Source organism: Corythoichthys intestinalis, chromosome 10, assembly GCF_030265065.1.
Source record: "Corythoichthys intestinalis isolate RoL2023-P3 chromosome 10, ASM3026506v1, whole genome shotgun sequence".
Lineage (NCBI taxonomy): Eukaryota > Metazoa > Chordata > Actinopteri > Syngnathiformes > Syngnathidae > Corythoichthys > Corythoichthys intestinalis.
In genome coordinates, this window is record NC_080404.1 from 25,094,451 (window position 1) to 25,117,778 (window position 23,328).

The window sequence follows — 23,328 nt, forward strand, 5'->3', positions numbered from 1 at the left end:
AATTGGCGGTCTCTGCCGCATTGGATTTTCCGTCGCATGGAGTGACATCATGGACAGTCAAATCCCATCTGAGCTGTTCAGATTGAGAAGTATGTTGTCCATATCGGATATGAAACTAGGCCAGTAGCGGATGCTGGTCTTTCAATCGGGAAGCTCAAATTGTGTCCGCCTGTGAGGGTGTGCCTTGTGACTGTGGAGGGGCTGCTCGGTAGTGAAAGAAACTAGAGTGCCAGAAGTCAAGTCTCCAAACACAAGTAGGTACAATAGTAAAAAAACACTAGAAATAGAAGCTTGATTTTTCTCTAATTATTTTTAATGAAGTAAGTGTCGCGAGGACTATTATGAAAGTCTCCGATTCAACTCAGAACAACGGACTCAAAAGTGAAAAATGCCTCCTACGGATGTTAATATGACAAGATCACTGATTTGCCAATTTTGCTGTTAATCAAAAAGAGATTCGGCCTCAGACAGATCATCCAATCAACATGCAGAGAAGCAGAGCGGCCGAGCCCCTCTCACTGCTCATAGCCCCTCAGAGATGCACGGCTTCAGATGGGTGGGATAAACCCAGCTTTTAGCCAATGACTCGTTTTGTTTCGCTGTAGCGGAATAATGCACTCTCCTCTCTGGAGACGTTCAGCGTCAACACTGTTTAAAAGACAGTGAAGCTTTGCAAATGCATGAAAAGCAAGCCGCATCGTAACCAGTGATAAGAATAAGCTAATTCTGAACAAATGTTGTGCGCATTGTAGCGCATATTTAGTCAATGACATGTAAACACAAAAGTATACTGTACAATTGCCCACTTATTTTTTTTTGTTTAGTTTTTCGGGGAATCTGAGACTACCTTGCATTTTTAGAGCAACCGCCTCCTCTGAACTAGGCCTTGTTCAGACTGGCAGCCAAAATCCAATTTTTAGCCACCCCAAATTGGATGGGTTTTTTTTGGTTGTCTGAACAATCACTAAGCACAGAAAGTTTTGCGAGATGGATTGAAACCACATAAAGGAGGAAGTTTCATATCAGATTTTGACAACATGCTTCTACTTCCAGTCTGAACAATAGTTATTATATATAATATATATATATATATATATATATATTTCTTATATATGTCATAGTATATAGTTTCATTATCTGCTAGCCACAATCCAACTTAGAATCACGTCCACCTGATGCGTCACAAAACAACGTTATTAGCTACTTGTTGCCACCTACTGATACGCCAGAGTACTACATTATTACTCTGCCGATCCTTGGACACCACAGATGTTCGGTTGTTTTTCATTGTCATTCGTTTTAATGTAATGTTTCACATTTTCACATGATAAATCCAATGTTTTAAAGTTGTACGACATACTTTGCTATAACAAACCAAGCCTTTGGTAAATAAACACGGTTGCTTTCAGTTCATCTAAAAAAGCAACTTAATGAAGCGAAAACTGCAACGTGCATCTGTCAGCCAACAAAAAAATCAATTCTCATCTGCATTGCCCTCATTCAGGCTCCTCATTAGAGGAAGCATCAAAGCTATCTAGCGAGCGTCCTTCAAACGGCAACAACGGCATGTGACGAGCGCCCAATTTAGCAGCCGCCGTTTATCTTTAGCTCGAGTGTCCGCTGGGACTTTTGTTCTCGGCAGGCCCGACGCGTGGCCTCCTATACGTCGGACGCATGGGCACCCCCTCCACCACATGTCGCATGCTTGTCGGCCGCGCCCGACGAGGGGTTATTTTTGAGTCTTATCAAAGACACGCTTCAGCACTAAGGCTGCTTGTTGTTACTTTGTTTTAATGAACAATATCAACAACTTTAGACCATGGAAGTTATATTGTTTCTTTTTTCCCGAATGATCATTTGCGATTCGTTGCCATCCCTCCCAATTCAAAAAGGATTTGACGTTTACTAGTGAAAAACTAACTGGTGAGAGCATAAGCAGAGTTTGACTTTTGGGCCAGGGGGGCAAAACATGTTGATGACCCCAAAACGCAGTGTCAGCAATAAAATTAACTTGAAAGAATATTTGTAAAAATACGTTGAAAATGAGCGTTTTTTTTTTCTTTCCCATCATTCTTGAGGGGAATTCTAAATCAGGCTGCTTAGGACAGCTATACTTTTCGGCATACTTTTCCATTGAATATGGTACGCCCGCCGGTGTCGTGCCAATGTAGTTACCCCAGTCAAAAATTGTATCCCCTGGGCAGAGCCATTTGGAGGTAGATTTGTGCCTTCATTTCATCAAAAAAATTGTTTGAATGCAAAAATAAATTTGAAACTAAAAAAAAAATGCATTTGAAAGCTATTTTTCTTTGAATTTTTGGACAGATCGGAGTCCGTTTTTTTTTTTTATTGAAGCAACTGATTGAAGTAATGTTGTTTTGCATTTGGGCCACATTTTGGCTAGGACATTTGTGTCTTTATTATTCAATCCAAAAATAAGTTGCTTCAAACAAAAAATATATATTTTCAAACAAAAAATCACTTCAATTAAAAAAATAATAATAATAATCATGGAAACGAAGTTTTTGAATGCGAAAAAAATATTTGAGACTCAAAATATTTGCATTTGAACACATTTAATTTTTAATTTAAAAGGTTTTCTTTGATTTTAGCAATCCTTTTTGTGTAGGGGCCATATTATGGGTAGGACATTGGTGTCTAAGTCATTAAATCCCCCAAAAAGTTGCTTCATTCAAAAAAAAAATATTTTCAAACAAAGGTAAAAATCATTTGAAAAATAAAATTGCCCTCCCCGATTTTTTTTTTAAAATAATATGCAAAGCAAATGACCGTTTAGGGTGCTAATCACATGATCTGTTCAAAAAATTATTTTGACCCATTATAAAAATATCTTTTTTCATTTACTAATTTTTGTTGTTTCCTTTATGCTTTACAACTTTTATACATTATATATATAGGAAAGTCACTTACATGCAATGACATTTTTCGGCCATTAAGGGGGGCCTTGCCCCCCTTAAACTCCGCTTATGGGTGAGAGGAAGAGGAATCGCAAATATTATTTTCTTAACCTACTCGCTGCCATTGCTTTGATGCATTGATTGATGTCCAATTCATTTGAAATAGAAGGGCTAGCAGCGAACTAACAAACGATCAAAGAAGAAAAACTGCGTTTTGGGGAAAAGATTGACAAGGCGGCAAGTGAAAGGGGGCTAACGAAGGGTTTAATGTTAAATCATTCACACTTGTTTGCATAGGCAGGCAGATATTTTGATTTTTGTCTTGTTTTTGTTTCGTTTCTGTACAATGAAGTGCTCGTGCTCGAGGGCCCTTCTTGTCGCTCAGTCACGATACAATCAGCAGTTGACAATCACCTACTTGTCTAAGAAGCTAAAATACAATAAAAACAAACAAAAAATACAACAATGAGTTTTTACTGGCATTTGTTTGACAATCGGCTGGTGGCAAAGTCACTTGACGCTGAGCACATTCACGTCCTTTTTGGCAACAGTGGCCCCCTAACGCCCCCTCTGTCCGTGCCCGGAAGTGTCATTGCTGCAGAAAATTGCAGAAAGGATGCTGAGCTCTTAAAACAGAGAGCATAGCTGTCGTTTTTTTTTTTCATGTACGCCGGTCAGCATACACAACTAAAAAAAAAAAAAACTACTACAGTAATCCCCTGCTTATTCGCGGTTCAATTTATACCGTGATTACATTTCAGTACTATTGACGGCGCTTGTCGTCCACTCCGTTCGGACTCCTATCAAAAGCAATGAGTTCATATTTTTTTCCGAAATTAAAGAAGCTGTAACATAAGCGTGAGCGTCATGCAAAAATATTAAAGTATTCCAATCAATTTCCTGCCTGTGACATATTTTTTACATTCGTAGTCGGGCTGCCATGGTTACTGGTTGCCAACTATTTTGCTCATTGATTAACTGTTTATGAACCTTACTAGTAAATTCTGAATGTTGGAGTCCTTCGACTGATTACACTTGAAAGTAATTGGGGAAAAGATTCGCTTTGGAGAAGGACAATAGACCAGAGTTATAGCAGAATGAGTTCCATTTTTTTTGGTCCAGATTTAGTAGCAAAGTGGTTGAATTTAAACCACGGGCCTTGGGTTTGACAAACAAGAAAGTAAGTCGCTTTTTGGACGGAAGGCCCGATCAACGGTGGCTTGCCCCGGAACGGCGGGGGATTACTGCGCCAGTACTAAACTTGCATACATTTTTTGTTCCTAAAGGACGAAAGTAAAGTCAGGCATTCTAAAAAGTTGATTCCAGCATGGGCTCGCAGACCTCGTTGCTCTCGCTGCGTTCCTTGACATCGTCGTCGTCGTCGTCCTTGACGTCATATTTGGCGTCGTGGCCGTCGGCGGCGTCCCGCGTCAGCACCTGGAAAAAGTCCCAGCGGTGCGGGATGACTCCCTTGTGGAAGAGCAGCGAGGCCAGGAAGGAGAAGCACAAAATGGCCGCCACAGCAGTCAGCATGCAGATGGTGCGAATGGGCCATGTCTGCACGTAGACGCCATCAACAAACACGCCGCCTGGGAAGCGCAGCAGGGCAGGGATGCCCAGCACGGGCTCGCCACAGAGGGCGCGGAAGAGCATGCCGCTCAGGCAGCCCAGCACGGCGCCATAGCCGTTGGACACGGCGAAGAAGAGCACGCACACCAGCTGCGGCAGCATCAGCGTGTAGGTCAGGTCCGAGCGAAGCATCCAGATCATTAGCACGCTGTTGTCCAGAAAGGTCAGCGACGTCCCCGCCAGGCCCACTACCACAACCGACGCACGGATCACCCACTGGAGCTCCTGCTCCGAAGCCTACACACCAGAAAAAAACAGACCATTTCAGAAAAGGTTAGTTGGGCAGATTAGTCACAAATTAACACCTTTATAGGACACTCAATCGTTGCCTGCCATTGACGGCGCTAGATGTCCGATCCATTTCGGGGCGAATCACCATATTCTGGCCTCTGTGGCCTTTAAACTTTGAGCCTTTCTTATGAAATATCCTACCCTGAGTTTAATACACGAATCCGTTATCAAGTTATAACGAAATTCCTTTTCTGACCTTTAACCTCATCACCTCAAAATGGAACTCATTAGTTGCCATTGACGGCACTAGATGTCCAGTCCATTTCGACTGACAGATTCGGATGCATGTTTGCACAAAGCATCAGGATTGTCTGAACTCTGTGACCTTTAACCCCCTTCTTTGTCATTATCTCCCCTTACCCTTAGTTAAATACGCTAATCCGATGTCAAATTATCGTGAAATTCCTTTTCTGACTTCTGCGACCTTTGACCTCATCACCCCAAAATGAAAATCCTTGGCTGCCATTGACTCTGTTAGACGTCCAATCCATTTTAACTAGAAGGGGCAGATGAACGTTCGCTCAAAACATCACTATTATCTGACCTCTGTGACCTTTAAACTCTGACCCTTTCTTTTCTCATATCACCTACCCTGAGTTAAACAGGGTAATTCGTTATGAAGTTATCGTGAAATTCCTTTTCTGACCTCTGTGACCTTTGACCTCATCACCCCAAAATGGAACTCATTGGCTGCCATCGACAGTGCTAGACGTCCAATCCATTTTGACTGGGAGGAGCGAATGAACCTTCACAGCCAATCCTTCCAGTTTAAATGAAAAACTGGACGTCTACCTTTGTCAATGGCAGTGAATGACGCATGCCCTGTTCACTCACCTGCGTTCTGAGGATGTTCTTGTAGATATTAGAGGTGAAGATGGAGGCGGCCGATAGCAGGGCCGAGTCGGTGGAGGACATGACGGCGGCTGCCACGGCACCGATGCCCACGATAGAGATGTACTGCGGGGTGAGGTGCTGAAGCACGATGGGCAACACCAGACCGGTCTGACCGCGATCGAACGGAGACGGCGAACCATAAGACGTCATGTTCCAGTCTGCCCACGCAAATGGAAAGGAATCATTTGTACTTCATTTTAGAGCCGATAGTCAACTTATTAGCGGTCATATAGAAATCAATTTTTTTTACAGTTATACTACAACCAAAACAAAAAGTTGGACTATGAATTAGGGCTGTCAAAATTATTGCGTTAACGGGCGGTAATTAATTTTCTAAATTAATCACGTTAAAATATTTGACGCAATTAACGCACATGTCCCGCTCCGACAGTATTCTGCCTTTTGGTAAGTTTTACAGCAAGGCTTTTTGTGCTGTCTAACAGCGAACTGTTGTGGTCGCTTTGCGACACGGTTTATTGTTTTCTTGCCAGTTCAATATGGCTGCACGACGTCTCGGGCTGACGCCTACGTTGTAATGTTGTGCTTATATGATCTTTGGACAAGATTTGTCATTAAGTATGGTTGTTGTAAAGAATGTACATATTATGTTAGTAAGCGAAATGTTATATTTTTTGTATGAGACGCTTTTTGTTTATGTTTAGTGAACCTGTATAGCGTGCTAAGCTAACGTTGTTGCTAATGCAATGCTTGTGTACTTTTTTTTTTTAGTTTTACGACGGTCTAAAGAAGACAATGGTTTGAGGCCATTTTATTAATAAATCAGATGAAAAAGGAAGAAGTCTGATTATTAAGGCATCGTTCACTAGCTGTCTAGCTTTGGAAAAAGTAGACGCTTCGGAGTGAGGACAGCATAGACAGATTTAAATGACAGTACAGTGAAATGCCCACTACAGTCCTTATGTACCGTATGTTGAATGTGTATATCCATCTTGTGTCTTATCTTTCCATTCCAACAATTTATTTTACAGAATATATATATAATTTACAGAAAAATATGGCATATTTTATAGATGGTTTGAATTGCGATTAATTGCGATTAATTACGATTAATTTTTAAGCTGTAATTAACTCGATTAAAAATTTTAATCGTTTGACAGCCCTACTATGAATATTACGTGACTAGAGCATAAAAACAGAAGTAACCATTTACAGAAGTAATCATCTGCTTTCATTGATGAATGCAAAATTTACAGAACTTTTTTTTTTGCTTTTTTTAAAAATGCATAAAATTAATGAAATGTTAAAAAGGTATAAGAGGTATAAAAGGCATAAAAGAATATTTAAATATTTTTTTATTTGTTAAAAAAGCAACAACAACGGCAAAATGTAAAATTAAATGAAAAAAGTACATATGGTACTTTATTTCATATATATATAATTTAGTTAATATTTTGAATGTTAGTTTATTCAGAATATTAACAATCTTTTCCATTTTTTACACATAAAACAAATATAAATATTAAAAAATAAATCTATAAAAAAAAACAATGGTTTTAGAAGATTTACTGTTAAGTCATTAGCTGCCATTGATGGACGTTCAATCCATTTTGACCAGGAGGGCTGGCAGTGATCGTTCGATCGCTGTCAGTGGCAGTGAATGAGTTGGGAGGAGAAAGACAAAAACCTTTGGACAATTTTTAGGTCAACAATGTCTCAAAGATTCAGCGACTACCAAAATAGTTTGATCATCAATTACTAGATGAATGGTGACATCTCTCCTTTCTTACCCGTTGATGCGGCGGCCGCGCCCAGCAGTATGGGCGGAATCCCCAGCGTGGGGACAATGAAAGCGGCGGCGAAACAGGTGATCTTGGCCGTTGTGGACGAGGCGGCCGACAGAGTCCTTTGGTGAAAGTTCTGAAGGCCTAGGTTACCCAAGCCCTTCACGGGAACACCAAAGAAATGATACTTTTGGACCGGCGAAATGAACCGATTGTCAATTCTGCCCGTTTGCTCACCAGAATTAAGAAGTTATCAATCCAACGCCACACCCGGTCCTCCTCCAGCGTGCCCACCCAGGGCGGCTGGAAGGTGTAGTTGTATGCCGTCTGCGTGATGTCAGTCACGGCCGGACTCATCAGCGCAAAAGGAACACACATCCACTGCAGGAAAATGGAAAAAGTGTCAGAAGAAAGATGAAAAAGAGGAAGAAGAAAGTGGCAACTGACCAGGCTGATGAAGATGAGCACCAGCTGGATGATGTCGGTGTAGGCCACCGAGTAGAGCCCGCCCAGAAGCGTGTACGTGATGGCCACGGCTGCTGAGATCCAGATGCTCACCGTGTATGACAGATCCAGGATTACGCTCATGGTCACGCCTGCCGCGCACACGCACACAGTTCAGCTGACAGATTGCTTTCAAAATTTGATATGTTAACTGCCATTGACAGCACTAGACGTCCAATCCATTTCTACTGGGAGGGGCACAGAGCCGTCAATGGCACTCTTACATTAATTATGATTTCTTTTTCTGAAATGTTTTGATTACATTCATAAAGGACAAGGGTGTCAACTTGTGGCCAACAGGATATTTTGCAGCTGCAATTTGACATCAAATTGTAGTAATAGTGTTGCCCGCACGTATTTTTCGATGTGCAATATTCCTAATTTCAAATAAAATCACTTTTTGGGGGGAAAATAATTTATTTTTTAAATAGTTACAAATGAAAATACAAAAATACAAATAAAAATAAATCAAAGCATCTTAAAAATTAATTACAGTTGTCCGATAATGAGTTTTTTACTGATAACCGATATCCCGATATGGCCCAACTCCAAAAATCCGATACCGATATCAAACCGATACCGATATATGCGGTCATGGACTTAACACATTATGGCTAATGGTATTGTGATGCCCAACTGGGTGCTTTACTAATGATGAATGTCACAACTTCAAGGTTTTCTAATAAACATTCTGTGAAAAATAAGAGAACAAATTCAAACGAAGTTGTGAGAGAAACTGCCTATATTGCACCACTATATTTATTAATGAAATCAAAATAGAGCAAACATCAGTTTTTTGGGGGATAAAGTGCAAAGTGCCAATAAGGCAATGCCGTATCACATATGGCTCACACAGTGCTTCTGGCTCAAAAAAACAAAGGCACACAGCTTCAGTACAGTGAATAAGGTATGTACAGTAATGAGTTTATAATTCATTATTTTTCAATCATTTATTGTTCATTCAACTTTTGCACCATGAATGCAAATGGTCTGCTCACATAACAAACCCCTAGCATTTTAGTTTGGGGACGACTAATGGTCAGCAAACATAACTGCTGTGGTAAACTGTGAACACCTCTTGAACAAAAGCAGAATGCTTCTACATTCACTTTGAAGGCAACATGCATATTGGCCCAAAACAGATCATACAAATCCATTGTTGTCTTTATCTGATTCCATTCATCATTATCGGCTACCGAAAATATCTAAAAATAGTTAAAAAAACAAAAACACAATAAAAGTACAAAAATGGTAAAAAATTAAAACATGAAAAAAAACATTTTGTTGTGGGAATTGATTTTTTTTCTCGTGACGTCACATAGCTTAAGTCTGGCTGACATTGACGGTAATTCTTTTCACTTTTCAGGGACACTACAGTGGACATCTACTGTATTCAAATGCTTAGCTCATCACCTCAGATCATGTGTTGTGGTAATGAGTGAAAGAGGAAAATTGATATTGAAAACACTAATTGACGGCAACAGACGTCTAATCTATTTGAATAGGAAGGGGCTGGTAGTGATCATTTGCCCCCACTTAAAATGGATTGGACGCAGGGGTGAAAGTGGGCTGGAACGGTCCGGACAGCCGTTCAGTATAAGATTCGGGGCTGGAATGCCATTCCGGTATACGTTGCTTTGATCCCGAAAATATGACGGCAACTGTCAAAACCCTAAGTTAAAAAACAAAAAACTGCCAAGCTGCCACACACAAATCTCATCTCCAAGAAGAATAGAATATATTACCCCTTTATTATCATTATACAGTTGTACAATAAAATTATGGAGCATCTCCCTTTACAGTGCAGGACAAGTAAAAATCTCGAAAAGTGCTTGCAAGAATTAAAGAATAAAATCTAAATAAATATAAAATATGTATGAGGCTATGTTCAGGCAGTGCAAATAATTGAAGTGAAGTAGCAGCAGTTGACAGTGAAGTCATTGAATATTGCACATTAATATTCCACGTAAATAAGTATTGCACATAGAATATGTGTGACTAGAAGTTAAGTAGCAAAACAAAAAAATCTACCAGTGTCAGATTTAGATACACATGTGTTAACAACAAGCATAATAAAGTGGTTGTGTAGCATCATCCGTTTCCACCAATATTTTTTATTTATTTATTCCACAGACGGCAGAGCTTCCCCAGCTGCTTCAGTTAAGTTAGAGTTTGAAGAATGACGTCGTTATGCGCTCAGCAAAGCAAACTGCCTTGGAACCAGGTGTCCGTTCAGTTAGCCGACATACTTGTGTTGTCTATCTTATAGTTATAAGAAGTAGACAAGGCGTTGTTATCAAGCTGACTTCTTTAATAAACACTTTCGGATTCAGTACAGACTGAACTTCCTTCAAACATAAAATTATGTGACTGCATGCTGGTTAGTGTAGTCCTAACCCCTCACACCACAATCCTGACATGTGATCAGCAGAGATAGATAGCTCTGATTGGTTAAAATATACAGTGCCTTGCAAAAGTATTCGGCCCCCTTGAACCTTGCAACCTTTCGCCACATTTCAGGCTTCAAACATAAAGATATAAAATTTTAATTTTTTGTCAAGAATCAACAACAAGTGGGACACAATCGTGAAGTGGAACTAAATTTATTGGATAATTTCAACTTTTTTAACAAATAAAAAACTGAAAAGTGGGGCGTGCAATATTATTCGGCCCCCTTGCGTTAATACTTTGTAGCGCCACCTTTTGCTCCAATTACAAGTCGCTTGGGGTATGTTTCTATCAGTTTTGCACATCGAGAGACTGACATTCTTGCCCATTCTTCCTTGCAAACAGCTCGAGCTCAGTGAGGTTGGATGGAGAGTGTTTGTGAACAGCAGTCTTCAGCTCTTTCCACAGATTCTCGATTGGATTCAGGTCTGGACTTTGACTTGGCCATTCTAACACCTGGATACGTTTATTTTTTAACCATTCCATTGTAGATTTGGCTTTATGTTTCGGATCATTGTCCTGTTGGAAGATAAATCTCCGTCCCAGTCTCAGGTTTTGTGCAGATACCAACAGGTTTTCTTCCAGAATGTTCCTGTATTTGGCTGCATCCATCTTCCCGTCAATTTTAACCATCTTCCCTGTCCCTGCTGAAGAAAAGCAGGCCCAAACCATGATGCTGCCACCGCCATGTTTGACAGTGGGGATGGTGTGTTCAGGGTGATGAGCTGTGTTGCTTTTACGCCAAACATATCGTTTTGCATTGTGGCCAAAAAGTTCAATTTTGGTTTCATCTGACCAGAGCACCTTCTTCCACATGTTTGGTGTGTCTCCCAGGTGGCTTGTGGCAAACTTTAAACGAGACTTTTTATGGATATCTTTGAGAAATGGCTTTCTTCTTGCCACTCTTCCATAAAGGCCAGATTTGTGCAGTGTACGACTGATTGTTGTCCTATGGACAGACTCTCCCACCTCAGCTGTAGATCTCTGCAGTTCATCCAGAGTGATCATGGGCCTCTTGGCTGCATCTCTGATCAGTTTTCTCCTTGTTTGAGAAGAAAGTTTGGAAGGACGGCTGGGTCTTGGTAGATTTGCAGTGGTCTGATGCTCCTTCCATTTCAATATGATGGCTTGCACAGTGCTCCTTGAGATGTTTAAAGCTTGGAAAATCTTTTTGTATCCAAATCCGGCTTTAAACTTCTCCACAACAGTATCTTGGACCTGCCTGGTGTGTTCCTTGGTTTTCATAATGCTCTCTGCACTTTAAACAGAACCCCGAGACTATCACAGAGCAGGTGCATTTATACGGAGACTTGATTACACACAGGTGGATTCTATTTATCATCATCGGTCATTTAGGACAACATTGGATCATTCCGAGATCCTCACTGAACTTCTGGAGTGAGTTTGCTGCACTGAAAGTAAAGGGGCCGAATAATATTGCACGCCCCACTTTTCAGTTTTTTATTTGTTAAAAAAGTTTAAATTATCCAATAAATGTTGTTCCACTTCACAATTGTGTCCCACTTGTTGTTGATTCTTGACAAAAAAATTAAATTTCATATCTTTATGTTTGAAGCCTGAAATGTGGCGAAAGGTTGCAAGATTCAAGGGGGCCGAATACTTTTGCAAGGCACTGTATATACTGTATATATACTGTATACATACTGTATATATATTTGTATCAATATTTGTTTATATTTTTTATGCCGGAGCCACACTAATACTACAATATGATCTCAAATAAGGAAACTTAGAGAACCAAACTTTTCAAACAAATGTTCGAAAGCCCAAAAAAACATAAAAGGCCCCAAAAACCAATCTGGAGTATAGATTAGCTCTCTTAGTAGCATTGACAATGATAGAGTCCAATAGTGTGCAGTGATAATTTGTTCTTCTTCCCCTGATCCCTCCCACCATAGAGTTTATCAGTAGTCAACGTCCAATTCATTTGAAGTGGGAGAGTGGAAGCAAATGATCGTGCCACTCTCCCACTTCAGATTGATTGGACGTCTAGCACATCCAATGGCAGCAATGAGTTAAAACAAAAACAAAAAAACAAGCTGAGTTTGCTGAGAACACACGGTGAGAAGACCCGAGAAACGATAAGAGCAACTATCAGCTCAGCGGTCCCACCGAGTGTAATAACACGGATTCCGTGTCGTCTCTGTGGCTTCCCGCTGGGCGATCGGGGCTAAAACAACAACGGCGTTCTTACCTAATCCTATGAGGGTGCCAGTCACCCACATGATCTCGGAGACTAGGGCGGCCAGCGAGAGGGCGGCTGTGGCCACCTTGCCGTACTTGATATGGAAGGGGTCCATCATGGTCACGTACTTGCTATTGCGCATGGGCTCGGCGAAGAACAGTCCTCCTGCCGGCGCAAAAAAAACACGTAGGACGTGATTTGGGCGCCGTTCTCCAGCAGACAAAATTTGAAATATTGTTTACACTTGTTTGGAACAAACAGACAAAAACAACCTTGGGGGCAGAAGAAAAGGGAAATGGAGAGGAATAGGAAATTTCCGTTCGAAACTTTACCCTAGTTTCAATCTAGAAAGCCTAACCCGACCATTTATTTGAAAACATTTTTGCAACCTTGAACCTTTTGCCAAAATCTTAAAAGAGACTTTTAACCATCATTTTGAAACCTAAAATGAACTTCAAACCCTTATTTGGACTTAACCCAGACTTCAAAACCCTAAACTAGACTCAATAGCCTAATTTGAAACTAACCTAGACCCCTTTAGAAATCAGAATGCAGAATTCAAACCCAAACATAGACTCAAAACTCTTATCTGAAACCCACGCTACAAAACCTCATTTCAAACCCTACCCTGACTTAAAACCTACATTTAAAAGGCAAATTCTGACTTGAAATCCTAAAAGAGTTAAAAACCTTATTTCAAACATAAACCCAAACCTCAAACTCTAACCTAGACTTGAAACTCTCATGTCATTGTTCATTTGCTACCAGCACTCCCAGTTAAAATAGAGTGGACATCTATCACCATCAATGGCAGCCAGTGAGTTCAAAATCTCCGCTAAAACCAGTTTACCTGTCCCATTTAACGATTTAACATTGGTGAAGTGCCTCAACGAATCTGTCCACATTTTTCATCTAACTTCAATCATATTTGGCTTCCGGCAAACAGCAGGGAGCGCTTCGACGCACTCCAGCAGCGATTTAAGCGGCGCTTACATAATAGGCCAGACGGGAAAATGTCCGTTGATGGAGATTAAGATCATGTGACTTTCACGCGGAGAAGGAATGCCGGCTAATCTTCACGTCGTACACGACGTGACCTTACGCAAGCTGTCGTCTCACTGCGCTTACATCATCGCCGCAATGAGTCAATGATCACGTTTGTCTTGTCAAATCCGTTTGGACCGAGGCAATGAATGGCACAACCAATACGGTGGCACAAATTAACCTTGCGAGAAGGCGTATTTTGCGAAAAAAGGAAAAGATGCACAAATCCGGCATTGGTACAGAACGCTTGGATTCCAACAGATGTATAAAATGCAGTACATCTTTGCCAATGAATGCAATGCATATTTGCAGTTATGTTTTTTTTTTCTAAATATTATATACCAAATATTTTTATCAATTATAATTACTGGTGGATATTTTTACCATCGTTTTGTCTGAAAATTAACACACCCGTGTTAATAATAATTTAGAAAATATGTATATTTTCCAATGGGGAATGAAAAAATACACAGCTCTGTTGACATGATTGCACAAGTGTGCACACCCTGTTTGATCTTTTATGTTTACCTTATTTTTATCTCTTGTATATTTTGTTGTTAAGTGTCCTTGAGTGTTGTGAAAGGTGCTTTGAAATAAAATGGATTATTAATATGACTTCATGTATGTACCGTATTGGCCCGAATACAAGACTGTGTTTTATGCATTGAAATAAGACTGAAAAAGTGGGGGTCGTCTTATATTCGCGGTCCAGACATCATACCCATTCACGACGCTGGATGGCGCCAGATATCATTGAAGCGATGTTCTGTCATGACAGATCTCAGCTCCTCTTAAGTTTAACCAGTTTGCATTATTTTATTGCATTGTTTTTCCTTATTCAAATTTGTTTCAAGACTACAGTTACAGTTAGACTTCACTTTGATGGTTAATGCAGTTATTGCAATTTTGTTGTTTTATCACGATTGGTTTATTTACATTTCAAAAACCAGAAGCCATTCATTTACGAATGTGATTGCACTTTAGTTTACATATTTAAATGTTCAGATATTAAGATTTGAATGAGGCAAAATAACATGCTTTTTCTACCAAATATATTGTTATAATAATTTGTTTCAGATGTACTGTAATTATTTTCTGTATAAAAATTAATTTGGTGTTCAAAAAGTCTTTTTTCAAACTTGAGTCTTGAAAAAGAGGGGGTCGTCTTATAATCAGGGCCGTTTTATATTCGGGCCAATATAGTATTTATACATTTTTATTAATAAAAAACAAAAAATGGATGAAGTACAAATACTATTTTTTATTTTTATTGATTTTAATAGTATTATTTTTTTGTATCATTATAATTTCTTTTTATTATGTAATTAAAAAAGAGGGGGGCAGTACGTATTCTCCTCTTTAAGTTTATATACTCCCTTGTATTTATCTTACCATTCATTATTATTCTTTGATGTAGTTTAGTTGAACGATACAGTATTCCAACTTTTCTCAGGGCATAAATTTTTTGATGCATTGTACAGTATATTTCTAGCTAAAGATTAATGTAACACTAAATAAAATGGCGTGTCATTTATAAATGAGGCAATATATCGAAAGAATAATCAGGCGTATACTCGACCAAGCAAAAAAAATTGTTTATGGTACCAAGAACTTTTTGACAAGCCTTTCCTGAGCGAATCCAAAGTCATTTTACGTGTCCTCGTCCTGACAGCGCTGGCTGTGTGGTTTTAAGAGCTTTCCAGTGTGACCTTGGAGGCTATCAGTAAAGCACTTGCGGGTCAAAACAATCAGGAGCACATAACTCAGGGTGGCAAGTAGGCTTCACGTGCCAAGCTTTCCCAAAACGTTTCATGTTATTCTGCCATTTAAAAATTCTGTGCTAATTAAAAAAAAAAAAATCCCAATGTCTCCAAAGTTCAAAATCTGCAAAATGTTTAATGTTCCCAAGCCAAATTTCCTTATTACACTCATACAGTTGGGCAAATAAGTATTTAGTCAGCCACTAATTGTGCAAGTTCTCCCACTTGAAAATATTAGAGAGGCCTGTAGTTGTCAACATGGGTAAACCTCAACCATGAGAGACAGAATGTGGAAAACATACAGAATATCACATTGTTTGATTTTTAAAGAATTTATTTGCAAATCATGGTGGAAAATAAGTATTTGATCAATACCAAAAGTTCATCTCAATACTTTGTTATGTACCCTTTGTTGGCAATAACGGAGCCCAAACCTTTTCCGTAACTCTTCACAAGCTTTTCAAACTCTGTACCAAAAGTTCATCTCAATACTTTGTTATGTACCCTTTGTTGGCAATAACGGAGGCCAAACGTTTTCTGTAACTCTTCACAAGTTTTTCACACTCTGTTGCTGGTATTTTGGCCCATTTTCATCTGACCATAACATATTCTCACAGTTCTCTATTGGATCATCCAAATGCTCTCTAGCGAACCGCAGACCGGCCTGGACGTGTACTTTCTTCAGCAGGGGGACACGTCTGGCAGTGCAGGATCTGAGTCCCTGGCGGCGCATTGTGTTACTGATAGTAGCCTTTGTTACTGTGGTCCCAGCTCTCTGTAGGTTATTCACTAGGTCCCCCCGTGTGGCGCTGGGATTTTTGCTCACCGTTCTTGTTATCATTTTGACGCCACGGGGTGAGATCTTGCATGGAGCCCCAGATCGGGGGAGATTATCAGTGGTCTTGTATTGTCTTCCATTTTCTAATAATTGCTCCAACAGTTGATTTCTTTACACCAAGCGTTTTACCTATTGCAGATTCAGTCTCCCCAGCCTGGTGCAGGTATACAATTTTGTCTCTGGTGTCCTTCGACAGCTCTTTGGTCTTGGCCATAGTGAAGTTTGGAGTGTGACTGACTGACTTGTGGACAGGTGTCTTTTTGATCGATAATGAGTTAAAACAGGTGCCACTAATACAGGTAATGAGTGGGGCCTCGTTAGACCTCGTTAGAAGTTAAACCTCTTTGACAGCCAGAATTCTTGCTTGTTTGTAGGTGACCAAATACTTATTTTCCACTCTAATTTGGAAATAAATTCTTTAAAAATCAAACAATGTGATTTTCTGGTTTTTTTTTCCACATTCTGTCTCTCATGGTTGAGGTTTACCCATGTTGACAATTACAGGCCTCTCTAATCTTTTCAAGTAGGAGAACTTGCACAATTCTTGGTTGACTAAATACTTATTTGCACCACTGTATGGTAACTCACACACTGCCATTGCCATTGCAATTAAAATTAAATCAATAAATACATAAGAAACAACTAAATGAATAAAATATCGAGGTATAATAGAGAGAAATATGCTAGATACTCATTTTCATACTATATTTTTGCTATTTTTAATTTTCCAAAGCAACATTTCCAAGTTAATACTTTCTACAATTCTAATTTGTTATTACTAGAGTTGTCCGATAATGACTTTTTAACCGATATCCCAATATTGTCTCCAAAAATCTGATACCGATATATGCGGCTGTGGACTTAACATATTATGGCTAATTGAATCGTGATGCCCCACTGGATGCTTTAATAATGATCGTGCTGAAGTAACAACCAAGCATCTTAGTTTGGAGACATCTAATGGTCAATAAGCATAAATGCTGTGCTAAGCTGTGACCAGCCCTTGCACAAAGGCCCTTACACTCACTTTGATGACAATATGCATATTGGCCCAAAACCGATAATCAAAAAACGATGTCAATATTATCTGATATCATTTTAAAGTGCTTTTATATATAGTTATTACATTCATATGTTAAATGTCTGGCTGCCATGACTGGTGATAGACATCAAGTCATTGGGACTGGGAGGATTGGCAATGATCGAACGATTCTTGAATATATACAGAGACGAACAGTGCTGGCATTGGGTGACTATATTTTAGTGCCATCAACGGTGATAAATGTTCAGTCCGTTTGGACTGGGATTCAAACGCTGCCGGTTATTCCTTCTGCAGAAATTATTGTGATTGTTATGATCACATGCTTTTCTGTCCCACTTTCATTCTCACGGGGGTCAACTTCAGACCTTGTAAACCCTATTTGGACTCTCGCGCCAACACGTCTTAAGTGTTCTTAAGGACACAAATCCTCCTGTTGTGAAGGCGCGAGGAAACTCTCCTTGTTTGGATGTCACCGATTTATTTTTCAGGGGGTATTTTTCACGGACAAAATGGCGGCCGGGGCTGCCCAGTGGCGACAGGGCGCGACGGTGTGCCCTAAAAAGGAGCGCTCACCGAAGATGAAGCACATGGTGGCTGTGATGGGCATGACGGCCCAGATGAGACCCATGGACGGGTTGTACACGGCCTCCGCCGTGCCCACGATGAACCCTCCGCCAACCCACGTAGCTGTGGATAAACACACAAAAAGCGTCATTTTAGGGTTTAATGCAAATGTTACAGAGTATATGACATGCTTCTATGTCAGTAATGGATCAGATTTACGTCATGTTTAGTTGTATTAAACTTGAGTGAACGTGCTTTTAGAATTAAAACCTTAGCGTGTGTTATTATATAAACCTTCAGAATGTGCAGCTTATGTATTGTTGTCTGTCTGTCAAGTCTTTCATGTCTGTTTTTCTATGTTTGTGTTCAAGATAACTCAAGAACAAATAATGGGATTATTGTCAAACTTGCAGAATATGTTTGTAACATGAAACGGAAGAGGCGACTTAATTTGGGGTAATGGGGTCAAAGGTCACAGCGATCGGAAAAGAAATTTTACGATAACTTGATCATTAATTTGCCTATTTAACTCAAATTTGCAGAGAGAATACAGAGTGATGATATTTTGCCGCGTGAGACCTTTTTTTTTTTTTTTTTTTTTTTTTAAATTTAATTGAACATTGATTTTAAAAATTGTTTGTACATTGGCAAATACGATTGCAAATAATAAATAAAATAATAGTGGCAAATAATGCGATGCTTTGAATTTGGTTGCTTGGGCAGAACCCTAACCGAAACCCAGTGCTCCTTCAGTTGTTTGAGTGTGTTTTTTGGGCCGTTATGGAGTAGGGCTGCGTTGATGAATCGACTAATCATTAACTAATTAGTTATCAAATTAAGGTACAGCTATTTTGAGTTATAATTACTTTACAGACATCGTCAAACTTAAAAATGTTTCCAAAAATAGTATCTTTACAGTAAATATTCTTCTCTCTAAGTATTTTTCATGTTTATTTTTATCTAAACAAAAAAATGTATTTTGGAAAAAACAAAAAAGTCAAAAAAAGGTTAACATTGTCATCCATATTCATTTTATTTATTTATTATTTGAAACATTAATTAATTCATTATTTTATTTATTTTTACTTTTTCAATTAAAAAATTTAAACGGGCAAAAACGTTAAATGTGAAGTACAAATACTAAGCAATTTTAACATTTTTGACACTTTTGCATCGGAAACATTCAACAACCCTTTAAATAAAACCTTTTTTTTGACGAAACAACATATCTAAATCTATCTATCGTCAATCGATATTTTGCGTTTTGATCGATCGTTGCTTAACCGATCGATCGTTACACTGCTACGATGTGTCATATTTATCCGTACAATACAAAAAAATAACAAGCATTTACAGTGTTGATTTTTGTGTACTCAGCAAAGAATTGATTGCTCAAAAGCGATCAATGTACTCATATGTGGGCAGCAGGGGCGCTGCTAAGCCAAATCCATTCCTCTTAAGTATGTCCTGTACTGTAAGGCGTTCCCGTGGCGAAAGTCCAGCGCCCTGACTGGTCGCTGTCCACTCCGCCAATTTGTTTGGCTAATTTTAGGATTGGCAACAATTTTGCAAGACGAAACTATGGAATTTCCAAGTCTTGAACTCTGATCTTTGGTGTCACCACTCGGACACACTGACTGACACGCGATAACTGTTTAGACTTCATTTGGAGCTCATTAAAATGTTTTCATGGTTTATGAGGTATATTTAATGTATGCATGTTAACGGAACATATATCACATTTAATCCTTTTTCAAAAGTGTGCGCACACAACTATTACCGGGTAATAGAGTGAAAGTAAGATCATGTTTTACCACCGTTAACGGTAATACACGTCCAATCCATTTGGACTGGGAGGGCTGGCAGTTCAATCACTGCTAACCCCTCTCAGGCCAAATGGATTGGACGTCTATTGCCGTCAATGGCGGCCAACGGGTAAGATAAGTCAGTACTAAATAGCCCTGACATAGAAGACGAGAGAATGTTGTCACATGTACTAAAGAGCCATCACTTGCCAGAAATTCCTGCAGTGAAGTTTTGGAATGAATTCGCTTGGGGTGTGTAGACTTTTTATAGCCACTGTATTTACATGATATACACCATTTACATTATATTTAGTGTTTATATTGTTAATATGTCGTTTAAAATGATAACGGCTATTTTGTCTTTTGAGTACTGTCCCTGTTTGACATATGATTTATAATTTAATTTTTTTATCCTATTTAAATTTTCCTCCAATTTCAATGCAATTTTTATGAATGTACGTTTAATGTTCTCTAATAATATTCATTTCATGTTCCTTTCACATCATATATAGCTAGAATATTATATCAAATGTAATGTTCTGCACTGTACTGTCTATGTAATATATTCGAGATTATACAAATACTGTATGCACCGTTCTTACATGTCTTTAATTTCTGCACGATTTTAATTTAGCACAAGATTGCAATTAATGTCTCTTCTGAAGTAACGTCAGAAGGTCATAATTCATACCTGTGCACCGCTCATGTACAAAATATATGTTTATATTTATAATTATATTTATTAGATTTTATATTATATTTTATTATATTTTTATTACCAAACTTAACCCTTTAAAGGGCAAACGACAATTTTTAATTTTTTTTATTTTGTAATTTAACAGACCAAAATTAGGGCTAGGCCAAGACTTTTTAAATTAAAAAAAAAAAAAAAAATTAATCGCGATTAAGATAATGAGAGTCTTGCGATTAACTCCAATTAACTGCATTGTCTTACACACACAGCAATGATAAACTCAAAAGTAGCACAAACAGTTGTAATAGTCAAACCCAAATGTGTTCTGACTTCCCGTCCTCCTGTTATTAGGTGCACCCCCCTCAATAAATGAAGTCATCTTGCACTTGCAATGCTCTTTATTGTTAGGTAGCATATATCGTAGTATATAAAGAAAAAAAAAGCCACAACACAACATTTTCTTTGGTGGCTGTGATGTTAATGCGTGATTAAAATAATTAACTCTTGAAATTAATGTGTTCGTTAACTCAGTTAATTAGTTAATTTGCTCAGCCTTAAAAAATACTTGAAATACATGAATAAAATGTGAATAAAAATAAAATAACTAGAAAATTGCATGAGGATGCATTGATCTGCTGGTCGGTAAACGCCGCAGGTCACTTCCTGTTGATTTTGGGGCGTTTCCTAATTTCAGGAGATTCACGGGTCACTACCAGTTTATTTTGATAGACCTCCAATAATGTGGCAGCCAATCATCCTTCTACTATGAATTTAAATGAGCATATCACAAGTAGACGTCCAATCCATTTGAAGTGGGAGGGTGGCAGCCAACGTTCGTTTGTTGACACCCTCCCACTTCCAATGGATTGGACGCCCATTGCTGTCAATAGCAGCCCTTGACTTAACAAGATCTTTTATTTACCCTTTATAGGGCCCTCAACTTCAGACTGTTATTAGGGACAAACACCAGTTTATATCAATTTTTATTTATTTTAAATTCAACTAATCAACAGGAGGTGACCTGGAAATACCTCCAAATCAACAGGAAATGACACAGAAAAGACCTAAAACTAACAGGAAGTGAGCCAATAGCAACAGGAAGTGACCTACTAATGCCCCAAAAGCAACAGGAAGTGACCCGATATCAATTGGAGGTGACGAACAAATGTCTTAAATCAACAGTGACAAGCTATGAACAGGAATTGAGCCAGAATTTGCCAAATATAAACAGGAAGTGACCCAAAATCAACCAACCAACCAGCATGAACGCACTGCCTCAGAATTCCTCACAACCCTTTATTAACTCATTACCTGCCATTGACAACGATAGACATCCAACTTATTTAAACTGGGAGGACTGTGAATGCTCATGTTTGAGTGTCATTGACAGTGCTTGACGTCCAATCCATTTTGACTGGGAGGGGCGAATCAACACCCCTCCCAGTCAAAATGGATTGGACGTCTGGCGCCGTCAATGGCAGTCAAAGAGTGAAGTACTAGTTAATAATTATATATACATATATATATATATATATTTATATATATAATTTAATGGCTCATATTTAATATCATTACATTTTACCTAGCGTTTCACATCTCTATTGTGTCATCATTATATCATATGTTCACAATGTCTCCGCTTTTATTATCTAGAAACATCAAATGTAGCATTTTACACCATAATAAAATATCAATTGATGATTTTTCTTCCATCGATGAATTTGATTTTGGGTGCGTTGAAGATATTGCATTGGACGCATTTTCATCATCTTTCACGCTCTAACGGCACAATGAGGGTTGAGTCATCACGTGTATACGAGGTGAAACGGAGGTCGAATTGGGATTTTTTTGGGCGCACATTTTCCACAAAAAGCAAGGAAACGTTCCGAATTCGGGTCGGAAAAAAAGGTGGAGTGTACTCGCCTGTCATGGTGAAGATGCCGACGGCCAGGTTGATGCCTCGGTTGCCGAGCAGCGCCATCTCCGTTTGGTCTCCGCGGCCCTTCTTGGCCTCCCGCTTGGACTTGAAGGAGGCCCACACGCCGATGGCGAGCACCAGAAGGTAGAAGAACATCATGACGCTCACGCCGGGGATGTTGAGAGCCATGATGGAGGGAGCAGGACGAGGCGGAAGAGGAGAAAGAGGAGGAGGAGGCGGACGCTGCACCGAGCGAGAGACCGAGCGACAGTGGAAGCGGCTCGGCGAACATCACCCCCCTCCGCCGCCGTCCCCGCCGCCTCACGCCGGGCGAGGAGGAGGGAGGGTGGACGGGGAGGCGGGGTTGGACGGCGGAGGGGAGGCCCTCCCACGGCCGCCGCTCCGCCAATGGAGGCCGGGCTGGGGCTGGTCCTCGTCCGGCCGGGCAGGGCTCCGCCGCGTCACGCCTGCTTGTCGGTTCGCTGACTTTGTCCTACGTGAGCCGCCCTGAGGTGACGATTTGCTGCAATGTGCTGACGCCGAGCCCAGACGCCATACTGGAATACACCGGGGAGGAGAGGAGAGAAGCGGAGCGAAGAGGAAAGCTGCCCCCTCCATCTCTACATCCCTTCTTTCTTCCTTCCCTCCCTCCCTCACGCGATGTACATTAGCTAATCAATACAGTACATGCATCGGGAGCTTTATGACTTGTGGGGCTTCTTGCTTGATGAAAAGGAGACATTCATCTACTCTTAATGTACTCTCTACTCCAACGATACTGTAATGAAAGTGTATCCAAATGCAAACATGGAAGGGAGATAGTCGATCAACTCATTCATTGCCACTGACGACGATAGACGTCCAATCATGTGGCTCTTTTCATCCTTTCATTGTGTTCATCGCTCGTTGACGTCCATCCATTTGACCTGAATATGTTATGAGACTCAAAAAAGAGGATTTGGACAATTTTTAGATTAGCAATAATGGCTGACTGCAGGCATAGGATTCCTCCTCAAATCTGATTTTTAGGG

The 23,328-nt window shown here is 39.7% G+C and overlaps 1 protein-coding gene across 1 annotated transcript; it reads right to left on the minus strand.

Annotated features, from left to right (window-relative positions):
• Positions 1-2,687: 2,687 nt before the first annotated feature.
• LOC130923446 (high-affinity choline transporter 1-like) lies at positions 2,688-22,612 on the minus strand. The gene is made up of 8 exons (XM_057849166.1): positions 22,303-22,612; positions 17,890-18,003; positions 12,642-12,797; positions 7,922-8,070; positions 7,712-7,855; positions 7,481-7,634; positions 5,673-5,890; positions 2,688-4,784 (listed from the first exon to the last, which is right to left on the minus strand). The coding sequence occupies exons 1-8, from the start codon at positions 22,484-22,486 to the stop codon at positions 4,227-4,229; spliced, it is 1,677 nt and encodes a 558-aa protein (XP_057705149.1). The 5' UTR covers positions 22,487-22,612; the 3' UTR covers positions 2,688-4,226.
• Between the last annotated feature and the right edge of the window lie 716 nt (positions 22,613-23,328).

Excerpts from the sequence above, each read along its gene's own strand:
- LOC130923446 (XM_057849166.1), bottom strand. The coding sequence starts at position 22,486 with ATGGCTCTCAACATCCCCGGCGTGAGCGTCATGATGTTCTTCTACCTT. Across the intron at positions 12,798-17,889 it reads CACCATGTGCTTCATCTTCG|GAGGACTGTTCTTCGCCGAG; the intron begins GTGAGCGCTCCT and ends TTGCGCCGGCAG. Across the intron at positions 8,071-12,641 it reads TGGCACCCTCATAGGATTAG|GCGTGACCATGAGCGTAATC; the intron begins GTAAGAACGCCG and ends TGTGCGCGGCAG.